The sequence below is a fragment of the Narcine bancroftii genome, chromosome 13, assembly GCF_036971445.1.
Source record: "Narcine bancroftii isolate sNarBan1 chromosome 13, sNarBan1.hap1, whole genome shotgun sequence".
Taxonomy (NCBI): Eukaryota; Metazoa; Chordata; class Chondrichthyes; order Torpediniformes; family Narcinidae; genus Narcine; species Narcine bancroftii.
Genome location: NC_091481.1, coordinates 75,659,287 through 75,675,547, shown reverse-complemented (window position 1 = coordinate 75,675,547; position 16,261 = coordinate 75,659,287). Strand labels below are relative to the sequence as shown.

General features: G+C 45.1%; 1 protein-coding gene across 2 annotated transcripts in view; it reads right to left on the bottom strand.

Moving 5' to 3' along the window:
- Nucleotides 1–300: 300 nt before the first annotated feature.
- The window catches only part of LOC138748711 (protein phosphatase 1 regulatory subunit 37-like), a 77,085-nt gene continuing 61,124 nt past the window's right edge, over nucleotides 301–16,261 (bottom strand). The window contains exons 11-13 of one of the 2 annotated variants that reach the window (XM_069909347.1): nucleotides 14,335–15,283; nucleotides 8,598–8,690; nucleotides 301–6,468 (exon numbers count right to left, since the gene is read on the bottom strand). In XM_069909347.1, the coding sequence (XP_069765448.1) occupies nucleotides 8,608–8,690; nucleotides 14,335–15,283 (1,032 nt within the window). In that variant the 3' untranslated portion in view covers nucleotides 301–6,468; nucleotides 8,598–8,607. The remainder of the gene's footprint in view (nucleotides 6,469–8,597; nucleotides 8,691–14,334; nucleotides 15,284–16,261) is intronic. The other variant, XM_069909349.1, reaches the window with a different exon arrangement.

The following is a 16,261-nucleotide window of genomic DNA, read 5'->3' as shown; positions in this document are numbered from 1 at the left end:
GAGGTAACTGCAGCACCAGGAGGAAATCCAAGCAGACACAGGGAGAACGTACAAACTCCTTGCAGGCAGCGCCGGATGGACAACTTCGTCAGCGTGAATGAGTTGGGTGGAATGGGCCATTTCCGGGCTGTATAAATTCCAGTGGACGTCTTGAAAAGATCTCTGGGAGGGAAGAGCAATGCCAGGGAAATTGACTGGGAGTGGGGCACAAATGAAGGCTTAACTATTCCACTGGGACAGACTGAAGCAAGTTCCCAACCTGACAAACGGACAGGGAAAGAAACGCAAAGCAACTCAGTGTAACTTAAGAAATTGTTTATTTTAATTATTAACCAAGATTTTGAACAAATCCAAAGATGCTTCAAATCCACATAATTGCATTGAGTTCATCTCAGTCTGGAGGGGCCCTGTGAAGAGCACATCCACTTACACAGAATCAATAGATTATCAAGTAGGTGGACAAGTACAGGTACTTGAGAAGGCATCAACGTAGACTGGTTGTGGGTGGAGGTGCACACCTCATCACGCACAGGTTCAAGGACAAACAGCAACACCGACTCCAAGTGAACCGACACCGTTCCACTGCAGCAGATGGAATGGGACACTTCTTGTAAAGAACACAATATGAAATAGCAGCTTGACAGGTTCCAAGAGGCTGGCTTAAAAAAAAAGACAGGCTAGTTGTGAGCAGACAAACTTGGCAGTATTCAGTTTGAATAGTTGCCCATCTTAAAAGTCAGAGGAATTGACAATAATCACATTTTATTGAGCTACTGCAATGATCTTAAATGGCAGTGGTACGATCAGGGAGTTTCAGAAAGTGAAAAAGGGAACAATGAGAGAATGTTAGAAGAATGGGGGGGGGGGAGGGAGAGAGAGAGAGGGGAGGAAAGAGGGGGGAAGGGAAGGGAAAGAGAAAGAAAGTCCATTTTTCTCTATCAAAATTGTAATAAATTCACTTCCCAAATTGATGATAACTTGCTGGGCCTGGCTAGAGTAAACCATTTGCAAATTGTCCTAATTCAAATCCTGCTTTGACCTTAAAGAAGGGCAACATCAGTTATTCAATATTCATACAAGACAAGAGTTCCACACAATGAGTGGAAATAACGTACTAATGCTGACTGAAAGAGTTGTTATGGAAAAGATCACATGCAATGGCTTAAATCATTAACCCATCTACGTGGTAACGCTTGACCACTCTGGGAGTTTAGTATCCACCATGGAAGATGGGTGATTTCTCCCAAGTGGTTCCCAACCCTTCTTGGGACACAGATCAGCATAAACGCAGCATTGCTTCAGAGTGGCCGTGGACAAGAAATGTCGTTCAGCAGGGCAAGAGATTGACGCCAAGGGGGTGCCCTTGGCGGAAACTGCAAAGCTTAGTCAGTCAGGAGCCATGCTAGCCCTGGTGAGCCCTGAATGCAGTCCTAGAAGGGGTGTGGAGGGGAAGTACCCCCGCCAGAGCCTGTGAAACAATGAGCAGTGCAAAGAAGAGATGGAGGTGGAAGAGAAACTAAATAAGCCGGTTGACATCAGACATCGGTTGACATCTGTGGTCGTTTGTGAAAATTCTTTTAAGCTGTAAAAAGTAAATTTGAATCCTAAATTTACTTTGGTACTCAACAATATTTACAAGCAAATTGCATTTCCAGTTCACTAATAATTTCCATCTTCCATCCATTCCGAGGAGGAAGAAACAGCCATTGCAAGGAGCCATTAAACTGAATCTGCTAAAAACTTGCCAAGATTTGTATGAGGCAATAACAAGAAAATCTGCTGAGGGGTTCAGCATTTAGGGGTGGAGTCGGTCTTTGCATTTGTCCAAAGTACTGTATTGGGTTGGTGGAGGGGGAGGGGAGAGCAAGCAGCTCTGTCCTGAGCCCGCTGGGAGTGGTGTGGCAGCTGATGCTCTCCCCAATCGGGATGGCCTCCACGCACCGTCAGTAATTTGACACAGTCATTCAAAAGCAGTACCAAAAACCGCCAACTGCCTGCTGTGGACAATCGCCGGCTGCGTCAACCAGTTTCAGACAGGAGGCTTGCACTGATGCCAGATCACCAGAATCATGATTTCTGATCATCCAACCTTGATATGATGTCCAAATCCCCACATATTATATCCCAATTCATGACATCTCCTTCCTGTTTGGTTCTGTGCCACCAAACTTCTGGCTCACAAGAGTCTCTCTCTTGTAGGGACAATTGACTGGCTCAACGTGATCCCCTCCAACCCCATGCTCTTGTCTTAGGTCTTTTCCCCTCCTCTTACCAAGGCAGTGGCTTCTGCTAGAATTCAGTGATCCCACCAAGAGCAACTCTTGGGAAGCCAGGCATCCGATCCTGCCCTGTCAGTACTCGATACCAGATACATAGGCAGATGATCCGAGGGCAGGCTGCTTTTTTTGCCCTCCTGGAAGGGCACAGAGTTTTCCATTGACTCATTTGTTGAAGGAACATAACTTGCGTTAAGTGAGGCATTTCTCTTCAGACAACTGGAAATCAATCCACCCTCACAGTGAGGAAACACCTGCCCATTGCACCTGGCAGTGTGTCTGAGTTTTGGGGCCAATGAACTCTTTTTAATTTCCTTGACCAGAAATGTAAACCATTAACTCAATCTGTTACCAGGAGATATGTTTTCCCACCATTCTATTGTAGCAGGCTTGGATCATGGACGTCTTCATAGCTGGAGTACCATCAAGGTCTGCATTGTTTAACCTTGGTTAGACTCTCTAGATCAGCAACCTGTTTCACCCGCAAGGGATGGTGGCGCCAATTCCTTTCTGAGCTTTGAACTAAACTAAAAGAAATGGAAACGGGAGTCTGGAGTCAGCTTCTGAAGAGAGCTGCTAGGACGTCACCCCAATTCCCCCCCCTCCCCTGTCCCAGACACAGCTGGGCAGCCTCAAGTAACGTCATTGGGTTAGTCACAGTCATCCCCAAGTGTACGAGAGTAGTGGCAAAAAACAGAAACTGCCAAAAGGTAAAAAAAAACCAAAAACCAACACACAATTATTACCACAACAAACTCTCTGGAGAAAACATCAGGGAACAAAAAAGCAGCCCTAGTGACACGAGTTTACAAGTATCTCTATACATAGTGTTATACTATATTCATATCTTCTGTATTTCAGGGGGAGAAAGTCAAAGCCCCAATTTATACATGTCCTTCTGTAACTTGCATGCAGTTATGGTCAATGCACAGCCCTGAATCATTTATTGCACTTTATAAAAAGAACCTCTGGAGTCCAGCACTCAGCCTGTCAGGGTTGATGCACCCTCCTGTTTAATTTGGATCAGTCAGATGTACCTCTTGGAGCAACAACCCACCTCTTCGCCCAACAGAAAGCAAACTTTTGACACGAACTGTGAGACGATGAGGATGTACGCACACGGTAAGCAATCTTCTCTCCGCTGCCATCCTCTCCAGGTCCATCACCACCACAACCGGCCAGATATGTGGATGCCTCAAGGGGGAAGAGTGGGGGAAATCGTGGATCGTGTTCCAGTTCGTACCATTGACTGCATGTCATGGGTTCTGCAGCCTTTAGGAAAGTCAGTCAGTTTTTGGTCTTCCTGCAGCATTGCACTGTCCATCCACCTGGCACGTATCCACATGCAAACATCTGATGATTGCAACAGCATGTATTGCGGTCCGCAGTGATTCTTGGAGGAGATGCTGAGTTCTGGGGATTCTTGGCTGGTGCATCCGAATGGTTTATTCACCATTCTTTGTCAGTCAGTGGAACTAACCATCAGAGGGATTGAACAGCAGTGTTCAGGAACTGGAGAACAAATGCAGTCCTAGGGTGAGGAGTCCGTGAACGACAGTCTGTGCCTACCTGAGGTGCAACTGAGATTGAGGTGCTCAATGAAAGAACACATACCTACTACTCAGCATCCAAGGCTGCATTGCCTTCTCAGAAGCACAAACCCATCTCTAGGAACAGTGGGTCAGGCAGATAGACACACACGCCTAAATAAACCTTAGGTTCAGGTAATACCACACAAAAGGAAAGCTTTTATGAATTAATCTTGAATGTCAGACTGCATTGAAGACACAATTGTTTTTATCTACAATGTTTTTAAAAAAACACCCATTTTGTGTCCCACCAGAGTTTTTACTGATTATTATTCTTTCCTTATAGTAATTTTAAAAAATCCCTATAAAGCTTTCCTTTGCAAAGAACACAGAGTAACACAGTAAATACATCTCCACTGAGGTAGAATTGGGAGTAAACATCCCGCTCCTTCCCCAGTCTAGTCCCTGTGGCATCTCACAAGGCATCTTTAATTCTTTGAACGACATGCCTGCCCCATACAAAAGTGACAAGTTTCCTTTCGGCCCCCCCCCCCTCCATTTTCCACATGAAAACTTATATCAAAAGAAAAACAAAAACAATTCCTGAAATTGATTCTAAATGCTGATACAGTAAAGTAACACTTGAGGTAATGTGACACTGGCAAAAGCTGGGCAAGATGACACATTAGAGAAAAAAAATATTGATCTTGATATCTTCCTATTCATCGTGTGCATCAGAGGGAATGAAATATCAAGACCACATTGCTTTTATTTCGCTACCCTGCACCACAAAGCAACCCATCCAGGAATCAGTGAGAAAAGAGATGAACGCACTTCTCGCTCAGCCAAGCTAAAAATAGACCATTCTATTCTGAAGTAATATTACATTAAGGTTGCTGCCTGGTCACATCAGGGGATCACACAATTTAAGATTAAAAGCAAAAACTGCTTAGCGTCCAGAATTAAAAGTTTCTTTGCTGGAAGCGAGTAATCTGAGCTACACTTCTGACGGTTGCCCTGTAAAAGAGGCACTGTTTGTTTCGTTTTCTGCTGTTCTGGTTTACCATTTTTATTTCACCAAATGCCAATGCATTTGACGCAAAGTTTCTGTGCAATGTGAATGGAAAGCTGCTGCCAAGTGAGGGACTTGTAGCATGAAGGGAACTACTCGGTGGCAGAGGCCCTGAGCAATCATCAGCTCGGCTGATGTAACGTTTGACACGGGCACTGCGTGGGTCAGGGGAGAATGCCATGCAGCAATGGGAGAGTCCCTAAAAGAAGCTGGTCCATGGTATAACCCACCAACAGGATGCAATTTTAGCCTCAAATGTGACAGAGGGACAGGCGCAAATCTAATTTGTTCCAAGGCTGTGGGGCAATGCCATCCCCTCCCACCACACTTAAAATATTGTTAGGTTTTTTTTAAAGCAAGATTCATTATTAAAGTGGCTTTCATCTCTTTCGCCTCCTGTTCCCTTGAGGATTGACAAGCACATTGAAGAAACCCACATAGGTCAACTGACTTTTACAAACTAAAAGAAAGACTTGGATGTGTTTAGTGTCTTTACGACAAACAGGACATCACAAAGCGCAATCAAAACAATGATCTCTCTCTGGGTCATAGTGCAAGAATGTAGCAGCCAATTTGCACACAACTAGCTCCCACATTTAACCATCCAGTCATCTGTATTGTAGTGATTTATGACTAGTGCCATGGCCAAACTCCTCAATGATCAGCTACTTAAAACAGTGTTAGCCTCCAGTTCCCAAGGTCACTAATGGTCACATGCAGTCTAGTGACTTGAAAGAGCTTTAGTTGCGATCTCTCCCAGCACGTACAAGGCCCAGTGTGACCTCGATCCCAAAACTTAGAGCATCCAAGCTGACAAGTCTTTGCACACACCCTACACAGCCATTCAGTAAAACATTAAACCAACACCGTTAAGGATCAAGACCAAAATAAATAACTTCTAACCTAAAGAAAAAAAAATTCCATGGGTGAGAGAGAATATCCTAGCACCCGCAAACACACAAATAGCTCTAATAAAATCACCAGACCAGACACAACACAGACCAGTAATTTAGACAGTGGGGGGTGGTGGTGAAAGGAACTGGTCGCTAGATTATTGGTCCTACCCTTTGCTAGTGTTAAAATCTCTAGTGATAACAGCGAAGGAAGGGAAATCTACCTGTTGTCCGCTAGTTGAGCCAAGCCCCGTTGCAACATAGATCACGCCTCACAGAAAATACACAGCATGGAAGGTTGCCTCACTCAGGTTCCACCCCCCACCCAAATCCTCCAAGCAGAGGACTTCATCCGACAGGATGAAACCACGCCATTGGACATGGTTCCACAGCAATCCACCCTTTCTGGGTCAGCACTTCTTTGGTACGTACTCCAACCCGAATAAAACTGGGTCACAGGAACCCATTCCCTGTAAGAGTGACGGAATGGAGCAGAGTTGTGGGCGATGAATGACGCAGATTTTACGGAGGGCAGTTGAACAACCCCCTGCTCCCTTGTGAGACAGCGAGGAGAAGCCAGGGAGAAAATATATTTTTCTTTTGCTGTTGAGGAGGAGGAGGAGGTGGGGGAGGGGGAAGGGAAACCACGCAGGCATCTTCAAGGTCAGCTTCAATACACCCAGCAAGACCGAAAGACACTGTAGAAGAACACAAAAACAAATATTTAGGTTAATGCTTTGTTAATACAGTAAAACCCCTGGTATCTGGAATTCAAGCAACTGGCAAAAAAAGAGGGAAAATAAATAGGTAAAAAGTTTAAAATTTCAGTGCCTCATCATTAGTTGGCCAACTTACGCAATCTCAAGCAACCGGAAAATATACATCCGGCATCTACTAATCCCCATAGGTGCCGGATACATGGGGTTTTACTGTAAAAGAAGTCAAAGGCTACAGCAAGGGATGAGAAACCAATGGGCTAGCAATTTAAATACAGGCAGGCAGTGATGGGGAAGCTAAAAGAAAATCTGATAAAGGACAAGATAATAAAAGAAAGAGTACAAAGATTGCAGATACAGGGATCTTCAGCTAATTGTGAACTGTTGGAGAGACTCAGCATGAATGGAAGTGGTTTCAATGTCAGGACCCTTTAAACATGTGAACATTGAATATTACAGTGCAGTCCAGGCCCCACAGCCCACAATATCATGCCAGCCTACTCAAAAAAACTAAACCGTTACTACCTCATGACCCTCTATTTTTCTTTCATCATGTTTTTCAGAGCATTTTAAATGCCCCTATTGTTCCAGCCTCTACCACCGCCCCTGGACATGTAAAAAAAAACTTATCCCAATGACTTTGCTAAACTTTCTTCCCCTCACTTTGTACAGATGTTTTCTGGTGTTTGTTCGGTAAAAAGGTGCTAGCTAAATACCCTGTCTATGCCTCTCATCATCTTGTGGACCTCTATTAAATCACCTCTTATCCTTCTTCATTCCAAATTGAAAAGTCTGCCTCGTAAGTCACATTTTCCAATCCAGGCAGCATTCTGGTAAATCTCCTCCTCACCCACATCCTTCCTGCAATGAAGCTGAGACCATTAATCTAAGTGTGGTCCAACCAGAGTTTTACAGAGCTGAACATTGCACCTCGACTTTTTAACTAAATCCACTGACAAGTGAAGCCCAGCATCCCATAAGCCTCCTTAACTACCCTATCAACATGCACGGCAACCTCGAGAGATCTATGGATTTGGACCCCAATCTCCCCCTGCTCTTCCACACTTAGAATCCTGCCATCAACCATGTAACCATCAATTTTCTTTTTGTTTTAAATTTTAGACATACAGCATGGTAACAGGCCATTTCGGCCCACGAGCCCGTTCAAACAGTGCGAGGGAACCAGAGCCCTCAAAGAAACCTATGCAGATACGAGGAGAACGTGCCAACTCCTTACAGACAGCATGGGATTCGAACCTGGTCTCGATTGCTGGCGCTGTCATAGCGATGCGCTAACCGCGCCGTGCCACACATATCCAGATTGAACCCCATCTGACACTTTTCCGCCCAACTCTGCATCCTTTCTATATCCCTGCTGTAACCTACTACACCCTTCTACACTATCCACACCACCTTCTAACTTTTGTGTCATCTGCAAACTTACTGACCATCCCTCTACTTCTTTGTCCAGGTCACAAAGAGCAGGGGGTCCCTGCGCAACTCCGTTAGTCAATGACCTCCAGGCAGAAACATGTTCCATCCACTACTACCTTCTGGTTTCTTCAGGCAAGCCAATTCTGAATCCACACAGGCAAGGTTCCATGGATCCCATGCCTCGCGAGTTTCTGAATGAGTCTCTCATGGTGGGGGGGGGGGGGAGGGGCGTGGTCCTTGTCAAATGCAAAAGTGAACGGAGAAAGACATTTCCTCAAGTTGTAAAATCAGGGTCTGCAAGAATAGAGGCCAGGTCTAATTTTTTGAACATTTGTTGCCATACAAAGAAATTGAGGCAGGTATCATTGGACGTTTTAAGAGTGTGTGGTTTAATTTCTCTGTTCATGATACCCTTGAACTGTGACTGCGTCACAAGACTTGGGTTAAATGCAGTCAATCATTACTGAGGGCCCGGAGTCTTGGGTAGGTCAGAGAAAGCAGGAGCGCGGGTATGGAAAAATTAGCCTGCTATTATTGGGAGAAGCTGCTGTAGTTTTTTTTCCCCCCCCTCCTTTTCCCTGAGTAGATTGAGTTTGTTTGTTTGTTTCTTCAAGTCCTCAACTCACTCGCTGACAGTGTTTTCAATGTCTTTAAATGAAAATGAAAGAGGTCCTTACCGGCTCATTTTCACGATGTTTCACGGCAGGTTTCCTGACTGGCTTCCAGCAATAACTCCTCCAATTCCTTTTCAGTCTTTAGAGTTGTAAACTCTAAAAATAAATCAAATCCATTAACAGAAAGGGAAAGAAAAAGGGCTTCATTTTGTCAAAAGGATTGAAAAAAACTGTCGTTCCTCATTTTAAAGTATCGCGGGTCCCCCGATGATTTGGTTTGTAAATACTGTATGGGTAAATGTCCAACGTTCTACCTGCTCTCTTGTCCTCACCTACCACTCCACCAGCTTCTGCATCCAACACATTATCCATCCTCCACACTTTCCGTCACCTCCAACAAAATCCCACTTTCAGTCACGTCTTCCCCACCCCAGCCCCTTTGGCACCTTCCCCTGCTGCCGCATAGAGTGCCATATGCTCCCACACCTCCTCCCTCACCACCAAGCAACACTTCATTTGTGAATCTGCAGGAGTCATTATTTACTGCATCCAGTGCTCCCGTCGTGGCCTTCTCTACCACAGAGAGACTAGACGTAGACTAGGAGATCGCTTCGCTGAGCACCTTCGCTCTGCAAGAAGGGAGTTTCATCCTGCTATGGTTTGTTTACTCTCATGAATAGTGGCAAGTCCTGAAACTAGCATACTGTTATGAGCCCAGAGGACCCCAAAACCCAGCAGCAATAGAAATTCACCAAGACAATGGTTACTTAAACACAAGTTGCTTTTAATTTTCTTTAAACATAAAAACAGGATCAAACTTCAACTTATTACTATTAACTTAACCTAACTTGACCCCTTTCTAATTCTAAGCGCACGTGAATGTAATGTGTATATATTCAGGAAAGTTCTTTGCTTTAATAGTCCAATCATTCACTTCTCACTTCTCCAAGTTCACCGGTCAGGCAATTCTTATACTGTGCACAGAATTTAACATTTATGAATTTTCACCAGGCTCTGGTTACCGCTCAGGAAGGTTCTCGTTGGTTTTAAGATATTTGTGGCTTGTTGGACACACACAAACTGATTTCCTCCTATCAGTCATTTCAGTGTCTTGCCGAAGAAACTTGCCCCATCATGGGTTTTCCAAATGATAACCTCTTCTTCCAGGTCACCACAGAGTTTCCCTTATTTCAGGAGAAACACTCCAGCCATTTCCTCTTGGAAGGACTACAACGGTTTTGAACTGGCTGAACTCAGAACTCACAACTCTTCTGCAAAATGGGGTATTCAACAAACGTGCCAGCTGGCCAAGTCTCAGCCTCAAAAAGCCACTGTAGAACTGACTTCTCTCCCTCTAAGAGAAATTCTGTTTGTTTCTCTCCCCTCTCTGCTTGTAAAAAACCAACTTCTCCCAAGGTTCCAAACCCAATCCTTGCAAGATCTTTATTGAGCCTGGACTTCTCCATTGGCACATGCTTTTGAAATTCTTTCCAAAGCAGTTCCATTGCCCCTGCAAAGTCACGGAGCCTGAATGTCTGGCAAAGCTCTTGCATTTTAAATGAGATGTGGTATAAGTATTAGTTTGTGAAGTGACCTACACTAAACTCCCCCCACAATCTATCTCCTTTAAAAAAACATATTTATATAATATATAACCCACAACAATAAAATCAGCATTGACAAACCCTCTTATGCAAACAGAGAACGAGGCCTAATTAATAACAGGGGGGGGGGGGGGGGGGGAGGAGACAGACAGATTTTATTGCATTAGACTTTATTGTGTAAGATAACAGAAGGGACAATTTGAAATAACAGAGAAAATTGTAAAAATCCTAGTTGTGAGCAAGAAAGCATTAGAGAAGTGCACGGGGCCAAAGGCAGATTAAACACCAGAACTGATGGCCTGCTGCCAAGGATTTTAAAGGAAATGGCTGCAGAGATTGTGGAACCATTGGTTGAGAATTTCCAAACCTGACCAAGTTCTGGGAGGAACCAGAAGATTGGAAGACAGCCAACATGACTCCCCCGTTTGAAGAGAGTGGAAGTGGGGAACCATTTAACATTTATTGTTTGCAAGATGCTGGAGTCGAAGTCAAAGAGGAAATAACCAATCATTTAGGACAGCTAAGTAGAATTAAACCCAGTCTATACACAGTGTTATGCGGTAGGACATGCAGCTTCCATAGACTTGAAGGTATCCGGTAGGACATGCAGCTTCCATAGACTTGAAGGTAACCTGATCAATGACCCCAATGAGGCCTTGACCCCAGCATCTGAAGATTTAATTATTTAACAACAGATTTGTTAAAAGTAAAGGAGTTAAACACGATAGTCTGCAGATACCATGGCTGAAGTAAAAACACAATGCTGGAAAAAAAACTCAGCAGGTCAAACAGAGATAAAGATACATAACCAACAAATAGGGTTTGAGCCTTTCATCAAGGTATGACAAACAAAATGGTGGTTGGGGGAGGGGCAGGGGAAGAGCACACGCCCACGGCAGGAGGTAATAGGTGGATATGGAATGGAGGGTAATATAGACAAGTTGGGCTGACAAGTTGTAGAACTATGACAGCTACAGTTGGGGGTCTTCTACTTTAGCACACTTCCAGTCCTGGCCGGCTGCATCTCAGTGTGGCACAGCTGCTGCAGAGAAATGGATCCATAGGAGTGGCAGAGAGGATCACTGGAGTCTCCCTACCCCCCCATCGACATGACCTACCGGGGATCGTTGTCTGAAGAGGGCGTGCAAAATCATTGAGGACCCCTCCCACCCCACACACAGCATCATTCAGCTGCTCCAGCCAGCACCACCAGGCTGAGGATCAGCTTCTTCCCGGGGGCAGTGAGAATGGTGAACGACCAAAGGAACTGCTTGCACTCTCCATCCGAGACTCTCATATTCATGAAACAATATTTAGTTACATATATGGACACTGCATACATATTGTTTGTCTGTATGTGTGTAATGTCTGGTTGTACGTCTGCATGTTTTGTACCGAAGACTGGAGAACGCTGTTCTGTCGGGTTGTACTCATGCAATCAAATGACAATAAACTTGGAAGTAAAACACAAAAGACCGCAGACACTGTGTTTGAAGTAAAAACGCAATGCTGGAGAAACTCAGCAGGTCAAGCAATGTACATTACGTAGCAAAAACAAAGATACAGAACCAATATTTGGGCTTGAGCCCTTCATCAAGGTATGGAAAAAATGTCAGCAGGTGTCCGAATAAAAAGTTAAGGGGGAAGGCTTGGTACCAAAGGCAGGAGGCAATAGATGGAGAAAGGAGGGCACAGCTGCGTGGGGGGCGGGGGGGGGGGGAAAGGGATGACTAGGTGAATAGTAAGGGAAGAGGGTGGAGAGCTGAGGGAAAGAAGACGGGGGAAGGGAAGGGAGACCTGGCTAGTAGAAACCGAGAAGTTAATTCCATCCGGCTGGAAAGACCCAGGTTGGAAAATCAGGTGTTGGTCCTCCAATTTATGGGTAGTCTTGGTGGGAGAGTACATGAGGCAATGGACAGATAAGCGAGTATGGGAGTGGGACGCAGAACTGAAATGGTTGGCCACTGGGAGATCCCTGACACTGGTGCAGCAGAGCAAAGGTGTTCAGTGAAATGACCTCCCAGTCTGCGCCCAGTCTCTCCAAGGTAGAGAAGGCCTCTCTCTGCTTGCTGCTGTGCCCTCCCTCCCTTCTCCACCTATTACCTCCTGTCTTTGTGACTATGCTCCTCTCCCACACCTCCCCATTACCTTTTTAATTCAATGCCTGGCAATATTTTCCATATCTTGATGAAAGGGCTCAGGCCTGAAATGTCAGTTATGTATTTTTACAGAATCATAGAACATGACAACACAGAAACTGGCTCCTTCGGCCCTTCTAGTCTGTGCCAAACCATTTTTTTTCCTATTTCCACTGACCTTCACCCAGTCCATAGGCTTCCAGACCTCTCCCATCCATGTACCTGCCCAAATTTTTAAATATTAAAATTGAGCCCACATTCACCACTTCAGCTGGCAGGTCGTTCCACATTCCCACCACCCTCTGTGTGAAGAAGTTCCCCCTAAACTTTTCCACTTTCATTCTTAACCCATGTCCTCTGGTTTGTATCTCACCCACCTTCAGTGGAAAAAAGCCTATCTACATTTACTCTGTCTATCCCCTTAAAATTTTAAATACCTCTACCAAATCTCTCTTCATTCCTCTACGCTCCAGGGAATAAAGTCCTATCCTGTTTAACCTTTGCTTTAACTCAGTTCAGGCAACATCTAGTAAATCTTCTCTATACTCTTTCTATCTTATTGATATCTTTCCTGTTGTTAGGTGACCAAAACTGCACACAGTACTCCAAATTTGGTCTCACTAATGTCATATACAACTTTACCATAATATTCAATTCCTCTACTCAATACTTTGATTTCTGAAGGCCAATAGGCCAAAAGCTCTCTTTACAACTCTATCCATCTGTGATGCCACTTTCAGGGAATTATGTACTTGTTTTCCCAGATCCCTCTGTTCTTCTACACTCCTCAGTGCCCTACCATTTACTGTGTATGTCCTTACTTGGTTTGTCCTTCCAAAATGCAACACCTCACACTTGTCTGCATTAAACTCCATCTGCTATTTTTCAGCCCATTTTTACAGCTGATCCAGATCCCTCTGCAAGCTTTGAAAACCTTCTTTGCTGTCCACAACGCCTCCAGTCTTAGGGTCATCTACAAATTTGTTGATCCAATTTACCACATTATTATCCAGATCATTGATATAGAGGACAAACAACAATGGTCCCAGCACTAATCCCTGAGGCCCACCACTAGTCAGTCACAGGCCTCCAGTCTGAAAAACAACCATCCACCACTAGTCACAGGCCTCCAGTCTGAAAAACAACCATCCACCACTACCCTCTGGCTTCTCCCATCCAGCCATTGTCAAATCTTGTTAACTATTTCACTGTGAATACCCACTTCCTGACTAACCTCCCATGCGGGACCTCATCAAAGGCCTTACTAATGTCCATGTAGACAAAATCCACAGCCTCTCCCTCATCAAATTTCCTGGTATCCTCGTAGAAAAACTCTACAAGATTGTTTAAACATGACCAACCATGCACAAAGTCATGTTGACTAACCATAATCAGTTTCTGGCTATCCAAATAATTGTATTTCCAATCTATTAAAACACTTCCAATAATTTACTTACTACTGATTTCAGGCTCACTGGCTTATAATTTCCTGGGTTACCTTTGGAGCCTTTTTTAATCAACAGAACAACGTGACCAATCCTCCGGCCCCATACCCGTGGCTAAGGACATTTTAAATAAATTCTGCCAGAGTCCCCCCCTGAAATTTCTACACTGCCCTCCTTCAAGGTCTATACCTTTGCTCTATAAAGGACACCGCTTGGCCTGCTGAGATTCTCCAGCTTTGTGTTTTTATTGAGAATAAACTTGACCTGACTTTGTAAGTCAAGATTGTAAACTTGACGACAAAATTAATTCTCAAAGAATTTTGACCAAAAGCAAGCAAATATCAGGAAGTTGACTTGGAAGGGCCATTTGCTCCCCACCAACTGGTGGTCCATGGGTTTGTTATGGGTGGTCTGCGAGAAGTAAAGGAATACTTCAGGGTATAAAATAGCAGAAGAGACTGAATTAGAGCACGATGATTGCACAAGGGCTTGGTTTTAATTTCATGAGCTGGGATTGGGTGCGGGGTAAGGTAGAAGGAACAAAACCAAGATGCATGAGGCCACTGTGCTGTTGATAAAACCAAGGAGCTGTTGAGTCATAACGGACGCCTACCTTGCTTGACGCTGCAGCTCGTTGCATTGCCGTGCCTCCCTGCAGCCAACACTGCTGACTCAGGCAGTCTCTGCACAAGATCTGCTTTGATTCCATTTGGGAAGGTGGTTCCATGCATCGTATGATCATAGTCTTTAGCAGAGACCGTCTCAAAATCCTGTCCAGCGGTTTCGACGGACTTATCCAGATTCAGTGGGCACCGAGACTGGAGGCCCCCTTCAGCATCAGGGTCCGAAACAGTCATAGCTGCTGTAGAGGAAGAATCAGCCTCTTCATCAGTGGCCCTGCTCTTCTTGCTTTGCAACGCTTCGTTCAGCCACTGATTATTGGCATCCTCTGGCGGGCTTTCCACTCTGGTCACCACAAAGACCTTGTGTCCTCTACCCGGGCTTGACACGAGTCTCTCATTGCTTTCTGCAGGGATCTCCACTGGTGAAGTGACAGCAACTGGGATCTCAGACCCAGTGGATTGTAATTCATTGCCGGCATGCTGTTTACCAACTGTAGCTGGGGTGGTGCTCCCCTCACCATCCTCGACCGGCTCCTTCTCAGGAGTTTCTGGAGCAGCCTGGTGTTGAGGGCATTGGTCAGAGTTAAGTGTCTCGGCCATACCAGGTTGTGGCACCGACTCATCTTGTGCTGAAGGAGTATTACATTGCACAGATGGCGGAGGAACTCCTGATTCACCAACACCATCCGATTTCCCAGTCATGGCTGGAACACTCTCTCGGGCATCTCCATTTCCTGCTCCCGATTCCTTTGGATTGCCTTGATGATTTTGAGGCTCCTCCTTTTTATCGCACAGAGTCACAGTGATCTCGGGCATCGACGTGGACTGCCGCATCTTCTGCTCCTTCTCCTCCTTCTCCTTCGCTAGAATGAAATTCCTCTTGCAACCGTTCTGGATCTCCGTGAGGAGGGCCTTTTGAGTTTCGATGAAGCTCTTCACCTGAGTGGGACAAGTGGGGGGACTTTAGGTTAAAAGGGAGTGAATTTGAAAACAGAGACATGGAAACATTTCTTTGGGCAGAGGGTTGTGAGTCAGTGGAACTTCTTGCCACAGGCGGTTGTGGAAGCGAGGTCGTTGGGTGTAGATTGACAGGCATTTGATTAGCTAGAGCATCAAGGGTTACAGAGAAAGCCAGGGATTGGGGCTGAATGGGAGGATGGATCATGAATGGTGAAGTAGACTCGATGGGCCAATTGGCCTACTTCTGCTCCAATATCTTGTGAAAGGGGGGAAGGGAGGGCTGTCAATTATAGAATCACCTGATGAATTACCGCAATGCCATTGTATAGAATGATTTGTGTGTAGGACAACCCTGGAATTTCCACCTAAAATGCTGGTTTTGAGTGAAACCCTTTGAATAGGATGACCCTCCCACCCCCAAAATCCAGCACTTAACGCTGACAAGTGGATGCTATTAAGAGCATATCACAATACAGGAACACAATCCTTTATCTGGAACCCTTGGGGGACAGTGTGTTCTGAATTTTGTTTTTTTCTGGATTTTGAAAAGCCAGATTTAAGCCCACCCGAATTGTGCTGCCGTATCCACTCCCACCCCCTTCCAGTCATGCTGTCATCTCCCCCCACCCCACCCTCCCGACTCACGCTGCCAGTCTCCCCCCTCCCCACCACCTTCGCCTGCCCGACTCGCGCTGCCGGTCTCTCACCCACCAGACTCGCACCGCCATCTCTCCCCTTTCCGGATTTTAGATGTCTGTATTTTAATAAATTATCATTTAAACAGTTTAAATTTTATTTGGATTTAAAATAAATCATTGTTGACTACTGTAACAGGCCATTTAAGTCCTGTACAGAGCCGATGTAAGTCGGACTAGGCAGATGGACCCTGCGGACAAGCTCTGAGACTTCACAAATAACTAGCAGGGCTTGCGCAAGATTGTGTCGGAGCTGGCAGAA